This window comes from Leucoraja erinacea, chromosome 19 (assembly GCF_028641065.1).
Source record: "Leucoraja erinacea ecotype New England chromosome 19, Leri_hhj_1, whole genome shotgun sequence".
NCBI lineage: Eukaryota > Metazoa > Chordata > Chondrichthyes > Rajiformes > Rajidae > Leucoraja > Leucoraja erinaceus.
The window spans coordinates 122,596-140,099 of record NC_073395.1 but is presented as its reverse complement, the minus strand read 5'-3'; the positions used below and the strand labels follow the sequence as shown (position 1 = coordinate 140,099).

Genomic DNA, 17,504 nt, shown 5'->3' with positions numbered 1-17,504 from the left:
CATAACAACTACAGCATTACTTTTGCTACATGCCAGAATACTTTCTGAATGCACTGTACTCCGTGTCTCAAACCACATTGCCAGATAACACTTAAAGAAACAAACGAAGGAGCGGATTTGAAGGTTATAATTCTTGAACATAAGGACACAGCTTGTTAGAGAAATTCATTATAAGATTGAACTCCATTGCACGGAAATAAGATGACTGTCTCATCTAATTATGCCGTATCAAAATATTTCCTGTGAATAAGAGTTCACATCGTGAGACCATTTTGAATTTACAAACATCACTTGAGTGACCAAGTGTAAAACAATGTTCATTGAAATACCACGTGCTGTGCTGAATGAAGTGTTCAAGCTGTTTTACAGCATTGCTATCATTCATCCTAATATTTGAAAACGGCATAATATAAGGCAACCCAATACTTTACATCAAATAATTTAAGCCTTAATTTAATTTTTTCATGAAAGCTTTTCAGTTTGAAGTGCTAATTATGATGATTAAGACACCCAAACACTCACGTGAAAAAAATGAGATATACTCTCAGAATTCACAAATTAAACATACTATTTTGTCCTTGAGGAATACTTACTGTTAACTATACTAGTCCACAGTATAAATACCTGATAATGCCCATTCTCCAGAGCTGTGAGTATGGCCACTATAATAAAGTATGTAGGTGTCATGTCTGGGTCCATCATGTGTGCGCAGATCAAGAAATGCCTTTACTTTGGATTGCAGAGTATCGAAAGAAAAGCCACTGGTGGAATAGTCACAGCCGTAAGTCTCGATCATGTGATAGGCAAAAAATCGTTGGACAGAACTTAACATGGCCGTGGACCGTAAATTCAACTCCTGCACATGCTCAGGAGGGAGGAGTGTAGGCTGACCACTGGCGCTGCAACAAGGCAAAAAAAAAAAATCATTAGCCATTCTAGTGTGTGCCTTTATATCTATCTATCATCATATCATATATCTATATACTTCAAAAACTGTGTGTGTGTGTGTGTGAGATTTTGCCTTTGAAACGAATTTCCTCGAAAACCAGACGCAAAAATGCGGAGATTTTTACATATTTCGGTAGGGATTTAACTTATGATTTCAGAAATGCACTCCCCTCTAAATTTGCTCAATTATTTCCCCAGATTTTGAATAAAATTGTTCACAAAACTCACTTAAAAAAAATAAATCACCGCTTGCCAGCTGCTGACGTTACAATGCCCACCTGCCCACCAAACCAGGCCCACCCGCCTCCTGGCCCCGCCACTGTGGATTAATGCAGCTGCTGTCAACGCGCATACGTAGTTTTCCACGATGTACGTTACCACCACCACCCCACCCCCCCCCCCCCCCCCCCCCCCCGTTCTTCAAAAGACTGCCAGGTCTGCGTGGTGCTCAGACGTGGCAGTCCTGTTCAACTCCTGCTCTCCGGACCTGGAACATCTGGCAGTGAAGTGCCGTCCCTTCTACCTCCCAAGGGAATTCACCTCCATCATCCTGACCGCAGTCTGCACCCCACCCCAGGCATACGTCCGACTGTCACTGGAGGAGCTGCACGCCGTGGTCAACAAACACCAGACGTCTTACCCCGAGTCATTTACCACCATTGCTGGGGACTTCAATAAGGCAAACATAAAGAAATCGCTCCCTAACTTCCACCAACATGTCTCCTGCTGCACCAGAGGACCTAACACTCTCGAGTACTGCTACACCACCATCAAGAATGCCTATCGTTCTATCCCTCGCCCTCACTTCAGTAAATCCGACCATACCACTGTGCTGCTTCTACCTGTCTACAGGCAGCAATTGAAGAGCGCACCCCCAGAGGTGAGGACAGTACAGAGCTGGTCGGGGGGCAGAGGAACAACTCCAGGACTGTTTGGAGTCTGTAGACTGGGCAATGTTCAAGGACTCGGCAATGGACTTGAACGAATACGCCACAATCGTTACAGACTTCTTAAAGAAATGTGTGGAGGACTGCATCCCTACAAAAACCTTCCGAGTGTTTCCCAATCAGAAACCTTGGATGAACTTTGAGATCCGCACGCTTCTGAAGTCCAGACACAGGGCATTCACGTCCGATGATACAGTGACCTACAAGAAGTCCAGATACGACCTTGGTAAGGCCATCAAAGAGGCCAAAAGGGACTTCTGCTCCAAACTGGAGGATGAGACAGATGTTCGGCAGCTGTGGCGGGGCCTGAATGCAATCACCTCCTACAAGGCGAAAACAGGAGGCAGCTCGAATGTCGGCGAAACATCACTCCCTGACGAGCTCAATGCGTTTTACACAGGCTTTGATAAGGAGAATACTGATGTGCCTTCCCGAGCCCCCATTCGCTGTGATGGCATTTCAGTCTCAGTCACAGAGGCCGACGTCAGGAAATCTTTCAGAGGGGTGAATCACCGAAAAGCGCCTGGTCCTGATGGTATACCCGGTCGTGTTCTAAAAACCTGTGTGGACCAACTGGCTGGAATTTTTACGGACTTTTTCAACCTCTCACTTCTGAGGTCTGAGGTCCCCACCTGCTTTAAAAGGGCATCAATTATACACGTGCCCAAGAAGAGTAAGGTGACGTGCCTCAATAACTATCGATCAGTGGCACTATCGCCAGTAGTGATGAAGTGCTTTGAGAGGTTGATCATGGGGCAAATCAACTCCTACCTCGACAAAAACCTGGACCCACTGCAGTTCGCTTACCGCCACAACAGATCAACGGTGGATGCGATCTCGCTGGCCCTCTACTCCACCCTGGACCACTTGGACAACAAAAACTCATATGTCAGGCTGTTATTCATCGATTACAGCTCGGCATTTAACACAATCATCCCCTCCAAGCTGGTTACCAAAATCGCAGAACTGGGTCGCTGCGCATCCCTCTGCAATTGAATCCTCGACTTCCTCATTCACAGACCAGTCTGTCCGTATTGGTGGAAATGTGTCAGCCTCGATAACAATCAGCACGGGAACACCTCAAGGCTGCCTGCTCAGCCCCCTGCTGTACTCACTCTATACTCATGACTGCGTAGCCAGTCACAGTGCGAACTCCATCATCAAGTTCGCTGACGAAACCACTGTTGTGGGACGTATCACTGATGGGGATGAGTCAGAGTATAGAAGCGAGATCGAGCAACTGTCCATATGGTGCCAGCGCAATAACCTGGCCCTCAACACCAACAAAACCAAGAAACTGATTGTGGACTTTGGAAGGAGTAGGAGGGGGACCCACAGCCCCGTTTATATCAACGTGTCGATGGTTGAAAGGGTCAAGAGCTTCAAATTCCTGGGCATGCACATCTCTGAAGATCTTTCCTGGTCCGAGAACACGAATGCAATTATCAAGAAAGCTCATCAGCGCCTCTGTTTCCTGAGAAGATTACGGAAAGTCGGTTTGTCAAGGAGGACTCTCTCTAACTCTACAGGTGCACAGTAGAGAGCATGCTGACCGGTTGCATTGTGGCTTGGTTCGGCAACTTGAGCGCCCTGGAGAGGAAAAGACTACAAAAAGTAGTAAACACTGCCCAGTCAATCATCGGCTCTGACCTTCCTTCCATCAAGGGGATTTATCGCAGTCGCTGCCTCAAAAAGGCTGGCAGTATCATCAAAGACCCACACCATCCTGGCCACACACTCATCTCCCTGCTACCTTCAGGTAGAAGGTACTGAAGACTGCAACAACCAGGTTCAGGAATAGCTACTTCCCCACAGCCATCGGGCTATTAAACCTGGCTCGGACAAACCTGATTATTAATAACCCATTATCTGTTATTTGCACTTTATCAGTTTATTTATTCATGTGTGTATATATTTATATGATGGTATATGGACACACTGTTCTGTTTTGTAGTAAATGCCTACAATGTTCTGTGTGCTGAAGCAAAGCAAGAATTTCATTGTCCTATCAGGGACACATGACAATAAAGTCACGTGAATTTGAAAGAACGAGAATGTTCTGCAGCAAAGATCCTAGAGCTGCGCTCAGCTATAGGATCTTTGTTCTGCAGATCGCTCACGCGCTGAACGAGGTTCTCCTCGCTGTCGGTGCAGCTCGTGAAGCCCCGCCCCTCCCACCCCCTGTGCGCTCATTCCAGCTGTGGGTTTCCAGAGAGTCAAAAGCCACTTCTGTCTCCGCATTTCGCAGCGCACTCACTCTCTCACTCTATCCCCATTCTCTCTCTCCCCCCTCTCTCTCCCCCCTTCTCTCTCCTCTCTCGCGTCCCTTGTGTGTGTGTGTGGGGGTGGTTAGTGTGTGTGGCGCCGCATGCCGCCCCACCCCCCCTCCCCCGCAAATGCGCGTTGGGGGAACAGACCCAATGGGTCTGCACTTGGTCTAGTATATATATAAAAATGAGAATGTTCCTTTTGGCAAATTGCCCTAATTGTGCTGAAACCCAGTATTTCCTGCAGATTGTCACAGTAGTAAGTACACATTTCTCTCCAGGCTAATCACATCAAGTTACGGAAACAAAAAATAATTGATGTACATACTTTCTTTCCTGCCTCATACCATTCATGCCAATAGGCTACTTTAAAAAAAAAAGTATATCTCAAAGTACAAATTTGTTTTTCACATTAGAACTGATTTTCTTACAGATACACATTTGTTTTGTTTCATATGTCACTGAGATGTTTGATTCACTGCAGGGAATCTAAAATACAACACAATGCCATGTCAGTATTGAAATCATTTTTTAAAAGCACATTTCAGAAGAACAATCAAAACTGTATTTATAGAAGAGATTATAGAAAATTAATTTAGCTTAGCAGTTTATACCAACCTTGTTATATATTGTCACTAACACACATGACAAAGCATGACACATAGAAAATAGATGCAGGAGTCGGCCATTCGAGCCTGCACCGCCATTCAATATGATCATACCCCTGATCCCTTTAGCCACAACGGCCACATCTAACTCCCTCTTAAATATAGCCAATGAACTGGCCTCAACAACCTTCTGTGGCCGAGAATTCCAGAGATTCACCACTCTCTGTGTGAAAAATGTTTTTCTCATCTTGGTCCTAAAAGATTTCCCCTTTATCCTTAAACTGTGACCCCTTGTCCTGGACTTCCCCAACATCGGGAACAATCTTCCTGCATCTAGCCTGTCCAACCCCGTAAGAATTTTGTAAGTTTCTATAATATCCCCCCTATCCAGTCTTTCTTCATATGAAAGTCCTGACATCCCAGGAATCAGTCTGGTGAACCTTCTCTGTACTTCCTCTATGGCAAGAATGTGGTTCCTCAGATTTGGAGACCAAAACTGTACGCAATACTCCAGGTGTGGTCTCACCAAGACCCTGTACAACTGCAGTAGAACCTCCCTACTCAAATCCTTTTGCTATGAATGCTAACATACCATTCGCTTTCTTCAATGCCTGCTGCACCTGCATGCCTACTTTCAATGACTGGTGTACCATGACACCCAGGTCTTGTTGCATCTCCACTTTTCCTAATCGGCCACCATTCAGATAATAGTCTAATTTCCTGTTTTGCCACCAAAGTGGATAACCTCACATTTATCCGCATTATACTGCATCTGCCATGCATTTGCCCACTCACCCAGCCTATCCAAGTCACCTTGCTGCCTCCTACCATCCTCCTCACAGCTAACACTGCCCCCCCAGCTTCGTGTCATCCGCAAACATGGAGATGTTGCATTTAATTCCCTCGTCCAAATCATTAATATATATTGTAAATAGCTGGGGTCCCAGCACTGAGCCTTGCGGTACCCCACTAGTCACTGCCTGCCATTGTGAAAAGGACCCGTTTACTCCTACTCTTTGCTTCCTGTTTGCCAGCCAGTTCTCTATCCACATCAATACTGAACCCCATTTCCAAAGCAGTAGCCAAGAATATTCCTTTTGGCAAATTGCGAAAACTGCAGAAAGTTGTGGTCACTGCCCAGTCCATCATTGGCTCTGACCTCCCCACCATCGAAGGGATTTATCGGAGTCGCTGCCTCAAAAAGGCAGCCAGCATCATCAGACCCACACCATCCTGGCCACACTCATTTCACCCCTGCCATCGGGAAGAAGGTACAGGAGCCTGAAAACTGTAACGTCTAGGTTCAGTAACAGCTTCTTCCCTACAGCTATCAGGGTATTAAACACGACAACCTCAAATAAGCTCTGAATTTCAATAGACTATTATTATTATTATTATTGCACTACTATTGTTTGTTTCTTGAATATATGTATGTATATATATATAATATGTGTGTGTGTGTGTGTGTGTGTGTGCGCGCGTGTGCGTGTGTATACAAGTAAGAATTTCACTGTTCTATCTGGGACACATGACAATAAAACACTCCTGACTTGTTTGGTGCACAGCCTAAATAATGGCTCAACAAATTTAAATATAAAGCGATGGCTCAACAAATTTAAATATTTAACGCGACTTCTCCAGCCCGTGTCGCGGGGTTGGAACGACCCGGAGCGGGGTCGTACATCACCCGTCGCGGCTTCACGGCCGTGGGACATTCCAGCACCCGCCGGGGGCTCCAACTTCGAGACTTTTAGACCGGGAGCGGGGCCGTAAATCGCCCGGCATGGCCTAAAATGGCCGTGGGACTTATCATCGCCCGCATGGGGCTTCGACATCGGGAGATACATGGAGAACAGGGGAGAGAAAAGACTTTGCCTTCCATCACAGTGGGTCCACTGTGATGGATGTTTGTGTGAATTAAATTGTGTGTATGTCTAGGAATTGGCTTTGTTTGTATGGCTGTGGAAACAGAATTTTGTTTGAGCCTCACTGAGGCTCAAATGACAATAGAGGGTATTGTATTGTATTGTATTCCATTTATGAATAATGTGAACAAAATAATAGCACTGTTTAAATAAAATATAAAAAACGAGAATGGCAAAAATGTTTACAAAATTACAAGTAGCATTTGATCAATTTCACATACAAGCAAGGTATAGTGACTATATTCTTTATAATTTATAATGTGGAACAATACCTGCAGTAATTTGTAGGAATTACAATGGCATATCCAATACATGTTCCTCCTAACCAACTACCCAACTCATGGAAAAGTCCATGAGCTAAAGATTCCAATGGCAAAACAATGAGGAAAACACTCATGAACATTCCATTTGTTGGCTGCAATAAATAGGAAGACAAAACATTTAATTAGCATCATTTACAGATAATTTCTATAAAGTACAGCATAACATTATATATCCATAGATGCTGCCTCACCCGCTGAGTTTCTCCAGCATTTTTGTCTACCTTCAATTTTTCCAGCATCTGCAGTTCTTTCTTAAGCATAACATTAATGAATCGTTTCATGATTCATTAGATATTATGTCAAAGTGTGATTTCATCAATGCCAATGAATTAATTGTTCGTCAGCAGCAACATGACACTGAAGAGTTGCATAAGCATCTTGTACTACCCCTCAAATGTTCATTTGATTATAGGAAAACTCTACATCACATTACCATAGGTCAACTAAATAAAGAACATCTGATTATGATGTCCTTGGTGAGTCTTCAACCTTAATTAGAAAGTGGGATCTGGTTAGTTGTATCTGTATTCACATTGTTGCAGGCAACTTAACTGTTTTTACAATCAAGCTGCCACTGTGGAAATAGTCAACTAGTAGACAATTATTACATAAAAGATACATTTTTATTGTTTACAATTTTGAAGTGTTCTCCTCTAAATCAAAGCAGAATATATATGTATTCAGTAGTGTAGGAAAGAACTGCAGATGCTGGTTTAAATCGAAGGTAGCAACAAAATGCCGGAGTAACACAGCGGGACAGGCAGCATCTCTGGAGAGAAAGAATGGGTGACGTTTCAGGTCGAGACCCTTCATCATTCAGTAGTAATGAGGTTATCATGTTGACATTAACTCTGTAGAACATGAAACTTATTTAACCATGGTATAATTTACTTTTTTTGCATTTAAACATTTTTTCATTGTTAATTTATGGAAACAGTATTGCTGCCTTACTGAAACAATCTACATGAACAATGCGATTCCTGTAAGTTTCAAGTGATTGCAATTAGAACATATAAGATTGTTACGGGTTTGGACAAGCTAGAGGCAGGAAACATGTTCCCGATGTTGGGGGAGTCCAGAACCAGGGGCCACAGTTTAAGAATAAGGAGCAAGCCATTTAAAACGGAGACGAGGAAACATTTTTTCTCACAGAGATTGGTGAGTGTGTAGACTTCTCTGCTTCAGAGGGCAGTGGAGGCGGGTTCTCTGGATGCTTTCAAGAGAGAACTAGATAGGGCTCTTAAAAATAGCGGAATCAGGGGATATGGGGAGAAGGCAGGAACGGGGTACTGTTTGGGGGTGATCAGCCATGATCACATTGAATGGCGGTGCTGGCTCGAAGGGCCAAATGGCCTACTCCTGCACCTATTGTCTATTAGTATGTAAAGAATATTTTTTTCTTTTTTAGTTTATTGTGCATGGCCCTTGCAAACCTTGTTTAGAAGAAATAATTCAATTAAAATGTGTATTATTGTTGCTTATTCTCAAATGTAGCACTTTAAGTAATAAAAATAAAATCAGGCTGAGTTCTTCCCAGACAACATCAAAATCTTGAGAAGCAACATTAGAATTAATTGTTAAATAACTGATCGTGGAAAATTGTGCTTCTGAAGTAATTGTATTGATCTGTGAGAATAAAAATAATTGTGTTGTCATAAATTTAACACAAAGGTTCTTGCGTCAGAAGAATTAATAATCGCATAATTGGCATGGCAGTGGCTTAGTAACAACAAACCTTTCCTGTTTAAGCAGAGCTGGTATAATACAATTCAGGTTCAGAGTTAAGAGTGGCTATCAGATGTATTCACTTTGTGGTTGAAAAGCCATGAAAGGCTCCCCAGAGATTAATAAAGACGATTAGCTGGCGTAGAGGATAGGGAAAGTTGCTGGAGGTACTAAACTACAGCAGTTTACACAAAGGATAAAAGTATTAACCTGGAGTCTGTAACTTTATTGACACTTGAAAAGTTATTTCAGTGGTTGCCTAATTCATCCTGATTATTTTAACAACTTCTCCGTTATATACTTGATTCTCAAGGTTGGGTTTATTTTTAGACCAATTATGAACACTTCTATATCTTAATTCAACTGATTTAAACAATTTTTATACAAATTACAGGTGAATAAACTCTCACAATAAAAAAAACTTTCTGTGACTTTTGTTATTTGTTGAAAATACAAATCACAAAATAGAACAATTTAATTAGTTTTAATTATTAACGGAATTAAACTTCTTGTTTTTAAAATTTTTATAAAAACTGTTCATGTGCTTCATGGTAAAATAAGTACTAGAGAGAAAGAAAACAATGCCAATTAAAGACACAGGCGCTGTCCTCTGTCGATTTATTGGAAGCAGATTCTTATTTTAACAGTAATATATTTTTTAAAGCAGTTATAAACTAATAAAGATACAATGTGAGCACACATATCAAGGGAAATGGAGACAACTGAAACATGTGATGCTCTATGCATTTTGTTAAATTAGGCAGTGCAACAATGTGCACATACGGACTAATGGCAATTTTTAAAGAAATTATTATGCAACATACCTGCCATGAGACTCCACCAAGAGCCGCTGTGGATAACAAGCTGAAAAAGACTAACCGCTCAGAAATCAAGCAAAAGTGACGCATTCCTTTAGATGCCATAACACAGTCCAGACTCTTATTATCTATTCGGTGAGTGTAATAGATTTTTTGACAATCGTTGAGTTTGGTGTGAAAACCCCAGAATGTTATGAGGAAAATTACATGACATATCAACCAAAAGATTCCAAAAATAGAAAATCCTGGTATCAGAAAATACCAGTGGTCTAAATTATTCAGTTTAAATGCAGCAAGAACAAAGAATATTAGCTCAGTGGATGCCACAGGAAGTATAGAAATTCTTCTGCAAAGAGTCCTTCCATACAGATAAGGCTTCCACCGTTCAGTAACAGATAGGCCACTGAAGTAAAGATCAAGCAGTGGGACACAAATCAGACGACTGAAATAACAAGCCAAGGCAAATGGGTTAGTGCTAATTTTCAAAGATGGAAAAAACAACAGGGATGTAATCAATGCAAAAGCTATCAAGTTTAGAACAGCCAAAATAGATTTCATTCGCAGATCAACAATTAACATGGACAATGCAAAAACAAGCAAGACAACACTCAAACAATTGGGCATCAACATGGCTGTACTGGCTATGGCAAACCCAACCAGCTCCAGAAACTCTGCTGATGTTAACAGGTCAGGTTGGTGTCGAACACATCCACAGATTCGTTCAACTAGCGACCATAACGTTCTGATCAAAATGCTGGCCAATAATAAGTATTTGGTGGCTTCTTCTTTCACATCAGTGTTCAATTTAGAATCATCGATAAAAGAGAGAAGGCCAAGCAAAAATCCAAACCAGAGATGTGACAGGCTCAAACTTGCTGTTTTCATGGAGAAGTAATAGTATAATATGCTAGCAATGCCAAGCACAAAAAGTCCAAGGATGAAAATAACCAGTAATAATATATTTTCTGTTTTCTCCCATCGAACATAGAGGCCCAGACAAATGGCCACCAGCAAGTTCATATTTGCCAGGTAGCCAAGATATCGAATTGAGGAATGCATATTTGTTTCTCTCTTAAGTTCCTGCACTTTAATCATTACTGCATAAAGACAGTGGCTCACACAATAACGCAGTGATTTACACATGTGATACGATTCCAAAGGCTCTCTCTGATCTCCAGAATGCAGATTACAATGATCTCCTAGGGTACCATTTGTCTTCAAAGAACCAGACTTGCACGTGGAAAATCCTATGTAAAAAGAGTAATTCCATTGAATGTAATTGCCAACAGGATAATAAAACAGAATGCAATGTAAAAACAAAACAGAAACACAAGCATTACGATAAATGGCAACTAAACGTTAATTTGTTTTCTTGTAATCTCATTATCATGTGCCAGTACAGAAATTATTAAAACACCGTCAGTAGCTGACACCCATGCAATTAATTTCTTTAGGGTTAGATCAGATGAAATAATTGTTAGGCAATTGTTAGGCTGTTGGATATGGGGCATTCAAGAGTACCCATGCCCTTCTAATTTGCTTCCAATTATTTTTTGCAGACTAGTTAGAAAGTCATATTGCACCAATGAAATATTTGGAGGCTAAAGTGATGATATTCCAAACTGACTAAATTTGTAAATTGGATGTAATGTTTCACTTCTCAAGAACCCAAGAAATTACTAAATACGAATTAATTTAAAGATGATGTACTAGCAGTTATCATGGGTAACTTTAATCTACATATAGATTGGGCCAACCAAATTGGGAGCAGCACTGAGGAGGAGGATTTCCTGGAATGTATATGGGATGGTTTTTTTAAACCAATATGTATAAGAACTGACTGGAGGACAGGCCATCCTAGACTGGTTATTGTGTAATGAGTGCCTTCGACAAGGTCCCACACAAGAGATTAGTGTCCAAAATTAGAGCACATGGTATTGGGGGTAAGGTATTGACATGGATAGAGAACTGGCTGGCAGATAGGAAGCAAAGAGTAGGGATTAACAAATCCTTTTCAGAGTGACAGGCAGTGACTAATGGGGTACCGCAAGGCTCGGTGCTGGGACCCGTTATTTACAATATATATATATAACAGGAAATTCAATACTGTGCACATAATATATCTTAAAATTATTCACCGCTATCTGGTCTGTCATAAGCAGCATTATTTGTCAGTTTGTTTATTGTACTCTTTATTGTTATTTTTCTTATTTTATTGTTTTCATGAGTTAGATTTAGCTCTTATTTCATTTCAATGAGATTTATAAATAATGTATCCATCAACTATGTACAGCACCAGCCTTGAAAACACAAGAATGCCTGTAACGAACGTGTCAATTATCAAATCCCTGGCATTAGCCCGAGGTACAGGTATTCAAATTAAATATTGATTTACACGAATTACAAGTTGTGTGGTCAACCAATTTGAGACAGTCCTTACATTCCTATCTAAACAACCTTCCTGGATTGAGGGAAACAGGGTGCAGTAGGTTGGGAAGTTCAGATTGTCAGATTGGATTCGAACATGCTGGTTAAACTTTCAAGGTGGGTTGGTTTAAATAAAGATGTTATCTCTTTAGCCTCTGGGGTTGGTTCCAGTCTGTCAGGGCACACAGTTGGGAGCCGGGTCTGGGTGACCAGGCGGTGATAATCATGAGAATTTGCAGCCATTTGAACCGCAGCCAAACTAGTGGCTTCACTCAGGAGTGGGTCGCAGCTCCCCAGCTGACAGGACCTGTTCTCGTTCTCTTTGAAGGAGGTGCTGCCCGCCCCAGCGAGTGGGCAAACGCGTTGCCAACCCATAATATGAGAGGGAGTATTTTCTCAGACAGACTTTGTCAACAGTTGGGGTGGGGGATCTGGGAGAGAGCTGGCGATGCCGCAGTCGGAACAGTTTAATAACGACCTCAAATTAAATATATTTTTACACATAAATTATAAAAAAAGGTAAGAAAATGTTTGAAACACAAGTAATATTTTCTTATTCCAGTAGCAAACACATTAAGGATTAAATGAAAATAATAAATTATTTTATTTTTTGAATATCTCATAATTGCAGATTAATGAACTGAAATAGAACTGGGACTGTGTAAGTAGTGTGTGAACAGCATTCTAGATTAATTCCTTGGCAGAATAGTTAACAATTTATGCAGTTTATACAACGCTGCGTTCACTTTAAAAAAAAATCCCGAATGACCTTTGACAAATCCCATGATTCCTTACGTTTATCGAGATACCGAACTCGCGTCAGACCATCAGTTACCGGAGTTGGTGGTGGACCTGCACCAGCAGGGATGCCGGGGTCGGTGGACCTGCACCAGCAGGGATGCCGGAGTCGGTGGTGGACCGGCACCAGCTGGGATGCTGGAGTTGGTGGTGGACCTGCACCAGCTGGGATGCCGGGGTCGGTGGACCTGCACCAGCAGGGATGCCGGAGTCGGTGGTGGACCGGCACCAGCAGGGATGCTGGAGTTGGTGGTTGGTGGTGGACCTGCACCAGCTGGGAGTCGGTGGTGGACCTGCACCAGCTGGGAGTCGGTGGTGGACCTGCACCAGCTGGGATGCTGGAGTTGGTGGTGGACCGGCACCAGCAGGGATGCCAGAGTTGGTGGTGGACCTGCACCAGCTGGGATGCCGGAGTCGGTGGTGGACCGGCACCAGCAGGGATGCTGGAGTTGGTGGTGGACCGGCACCAGCAGGGATGCCAGAGTTGGTGGTGGACCGGCACCAGCTGGGAGTCGGTGGTGGACCTGCACCAGCTGGGAGTCGGTGGTGGACCTGCACCAGCTGGGATGCCGGAGTTGGTGGTGGACCGGCACCAGCTGGGATGCCGCCTCCAACCAAACCAGCAAAGCATATGCTGTGCCATACCTTGCATCACATACCAGGGCTTGAAAAAACAGTCACAAACATTAACTAAATATTCAAGTGTTTTTTTAACGCTGCTGTATTCTAAAAGCTAAATATTCGATAAAGTAATAAATATTTCCAGACATATAAATAAACAATATATAATGTTTTAAGAACTATATTCCTCTGAGAAACACCTACATCTGACATCTGCAGGATCTCCATGCATCTTTCTGATCAATAAATAATCTTTACATGATCACTAGTTGAGAAAAATGCAGAGTTAGATTTCAAACTTCACAGTAAAAAAACAGCTTATATTTATAGTTAAATATCGAAATACGTGACGGAGGTATAATGGGGCAAATATCGGGGTGAGGGAGCGCCGGGGCCGGGCCGGGGTGAGGGAGCGCCGGGGCCGGGGTGAAGGAGGGCCGGGGCCGGGCCGGGGTGAGGGAGCGCCGGGGCCGGGCCGGGGTGAGGGAGCGCCGGGGCCGGGCCGGGGTGAGGGAGCGCCGGGGCCGGGCCGGGGTGAGGGAGCGCCGGGGCCGGGCCGGGGTGAGGGTGCGCCGGGGCCGGGCCGGGGTGAGGGAGCGCCGGGGCCGGGCCGGGGTGAGGGAGCGCCGGGGCCGGGCCGGGGTGAGGGAGCGCCGGGGCCGGGCCGGGGTGAGGGAGCGCCGGGGCCGGGCCGGGGTGAGGTGAGGGAGCGCCGCCTCAGACACAAGGCCGCGCCGCCGCTGCAACAGGTCGGTCCCGGGGCCGCCGCCGCTCACCCGCAGCTCGGGCCGGGATCCGGGCGCCGGATACGGGGAGAGAAGGCGGGAGACGGCGACGCGTCAGTTGGCGCCCGCCGCCATCGCTCGGCTTCAACTCGAGGACGGATCCCGGCGCCACAGGACGCGGCGCGCTCTCGCGGTGTCCAGGCGCGCTCTCGCGGTGTCCAGGCGCGCTCCCGTGATGACCAGGCGCGCTCTCGCGGTGTCCAGGCGCGCTCCCGTGATGACCAGGCGCGCTCTCGCGGTGTCCAGGCGCGCTCTCGCGGTGTCCAGGCGCGCTCTCGCGGTGTCCAGGCGCGCTCTCGCGGTGATCAGGCGCGATCCCTCGTGTGCGCGCTCCCGTGATGACCAGGCGCGATCCCGCGGTGACCATTTCCGGGGTGCACACTAGTCCTGCACCCAGTGGAGCCGCTGTTCCGCTCAGTTAAACGGTTCAATCAAGCAATGGGTCGATTGTCAACATGTATTGTCTTTCTGCTGACTGGATAGCCGGCAATAAAAGCTTGTCACCGTACCTCGTGAAACAGTGAACTAAAGTAACAACGCATTATCACACTGGAGAAGTTCAAGTGAGTTTATTGTCATGTGTCCCTGTATAGGACAATGACATTCTTGCTTTGCTTAAGCACACAGAAAAAAATAGTAGGCATTTACTACAAAACAGATAAGTGTGTCCATATACCCTTATATACACACATGAATAAATAAACTGGTAAAGTGCAAATAACAGAAAGTGGTTGTTAATCTTAACTGTAAGCAAAACATGCAAAAACAAACCCACCCAATTGAGAAATGATAGAGTGTTGCAGTAATACAGAGGCACAGGTAGAATGTCTAGACTAGAGTCTAAGGGTAACGACCTGAGAGGAATAGATTGGGTAGATGGATGGACGCAGTCTCTTGCCTCGAGTCAGTAAATTGAGGTCCAGAGTACATAGGCTTAAGGTGAAGGGGAAAATATTTAATAGGAATCCAAGGGGTAACTTTTCCACACAAAGGGTGGTAGATGTATGGAACGAGCTGCCAGAGGAGGTAGTTGAGGCAGGGACAATCCCAACATTTTAAGAAACAGTTAGACAGATACATGGATAGGACAGGTTTGGAGGGATATGGACCAAACATAGGCAGGTGGGACTAGTGTAGCTGGGACATGTTGGCCGGTGTGGGCAAGTTGGGGCTTAAGGCCTGTTTCCACACTACATCACTAATACTATGATTTACCCAGAGGACATTGTGTCTATTTCTGTAAACCTTGTAATCTTTTGGCATTATGGGTATTCTGCTTTTTATAATCAAAATGCTGGAGTAACTCAGCTGGCTAGGCAGCATCACTGGAGTCATAGATTAATACAGCGTGGAATCCTCTGGACCTCAATTCACCTACTCTGGGCAAGAGACTCTGTGCAACTATTCAATCTATTCCTCTCGTGACTTTATACACCTCTGAGCGGCCCCCCTCTCTATCACTCTCCGTCTCCGCCGCTCCTCATCCGCCTTGCACATGTGCACAACCACGGCCAGCACATCATCGTCTGCCCTGCACATGCGCACTGCCATGGCAACTGGTCGGCGCCGGACACTTTCTCCCTCCCTTTGCATTGTGGGAGATCTGGCCGCCATTGCTGTTCGGTTGCCGCCCGCCGCGACCGCTGAAAACCAACACAGGATCACTCCCTGGAGTAACTCTTGCTTCTTGGTTTCCTGGTCCTCTAAAATTATTCTAAATGGAATTTAAACTGGAGGTGGTAGAGGGTCCATCACCAAACTTCAACCTTTGAACAATAACAGCCTATTGCACTTTATATATAGCCTATGCTATATAAACACACTGAACTTTTATCTCCTGTTCTGTATTATGTTTACATATTCTGTTGTGCTTCAGCAAGCAAGAATTTCATTGTCCTATCTGGGACAAATGATAATAACACTCTCTTGACTTGAACTTAAGCAAAAAAGGGTTCTTGGGGAAAAAAGAGTTATCTTAAATTTAGTTGCGTCTGGTTGGGTAACTATGGTAGGGTGAAGACTATTCCATGCTTTAATTGTGCGGGGGAACTCCATGGAGCAGCCAGCATCTCTGGATAGAAGAAATTGGGTGACGTTTCGGGTAGAGACCCTTCTTTAGACTCCCTCTGGTTTTAGTGTTTTTAGTTTAACGATACACCGTGGAAATAGGCCCTTCAGCCCACCGAGTCCACACCGACCAACGATCACCTGTACACTAGTTCTATCCCACACATTGGCGATGCAAGTCAAGAGTCAAGAGTGTGTAGGATAGAATGATAGGATAACAAAGGAAACGTGGTGGCAGGCCTCTGAATGTAAAATTTGCCAACAAAGTAATCCAGGCAAAAATTAAGATACCCTCAGGGGTGACGCCAATGCCATCACGACCGTTTGAATGCATAGATTCATTTTATTGAAATGCCAAGGGCCCAGTGTTATAAATATTGCTTAGTGATTTTAGATTTATTTAGCAGGTGGAGTGAAGCTCTACCAACCACTAATAATACTGCTGAAACTCTCTTTAAAAATGCAAATGAAGCAAGATTACTGTTTGCAAGCAAACAAAAAGATGTTGAAGCATGTGCTGTGTGAGGGAAATGAAGGTATATGAAAAATTGTCTGATGACTTACAAAAGGGGTTTAGAAACATAGAAATTAGGTGCAGGAGTAGGCCATTCGGCCCTTCGAGCCTGCACCGCCATTCAATATGATCATGGCTGTTCATCCAACTCAGTATCCCGTACCTGCCTTCTCTCCATACCCCCTGATCCCCTTCGCCACAAGGGCCACATCTAACTCCCTCTTAAATATAGCCAATGAACTGGCCTCAACTACCCTCTGTGGCAGAGAGTTCCAGAGATTCACCACTCTCTGTGTGAAAAAAAGTTTGAGGGAACTCACAATGAGGGATAAAAGGTGAGAAGATAAAGTAGATTGGGGAAGAGAACATATTTGGAGAATTAAATATCTAGGTGGGGAGAGCCTCTTCGGATATAATCAGATTAAAGAATAAGAATAAAACTAAGGAGATGGTGGTTGACTTCAGGAGGGCGGGGAAACAACACCATACACCTCTGCACATCGATGGAGCTGATGTGGAAAGGGTCAGCAGCGTGAAGTTCCTAGGACTACACCTGTCAGATGACCTGACGTTCACGGCCAACACCACAACACTGGTCAAGAGAGCCCAGCAGCGACTACACCCTCTCCGAAGACTACGTAAAGCAGGTCTCCGCACTACACACCTACGGACTTTTTATAGGGGGACAATCGAGAGCACATTGACCTACGGCATCACTTCCTGGTTTGGGA

The 17,504-nt window shown here is 44.3% G+C and overlaps 1 protein-coding gene across 2 annotated transcripts in view; it reads right to left on the bottom strand.

The window, feature by feature from the left end:
• tmem168b (transmembrane protein 168b) overlaps nucleotides 1-14,370 on the bottom strand; it is a 28,480-nt gene extending 14,110 nt beyond the window's left edge. Inside the window, exons 1-5 of one of the 2 annotated variants that reach the window (XM_055649988.1) lie at nucleotides 14,184-14,323; nucleotides 13,612-13,672; nucleotides 9,568-10,808; nucleotides 6,968-7,110; nucleotides 625-899 (exon numbers count right to left, since the gene is read on the bottom strand). In XM_055649988.1, coding sequence (XP_055505963.1) covers nucleotides 625-899; nucleotides 6,968-7,110; nucleotides 9,568-10,704 — 1,555 coding nt within the window. In that variant the 5' untranslated portion in view covers nucleotides 10,705-10,808; nucleotides 13,612-13,672; nucleotides 14,184-14,323. Of the gene's footprint in view, nucleotides 1-624; nucleotides 900-6,967; nucleotides 7,111-9,567; nucleotides 10,809-13,611; nucleotides 13,673-14,183 lie in introns of both variants that reach the window. The other variant, XM_055649987.1, reaches the window with a different exon arrangement.
• Nucleotides 14,371-17,504: the final 3,134 nt, after the last annotated feature.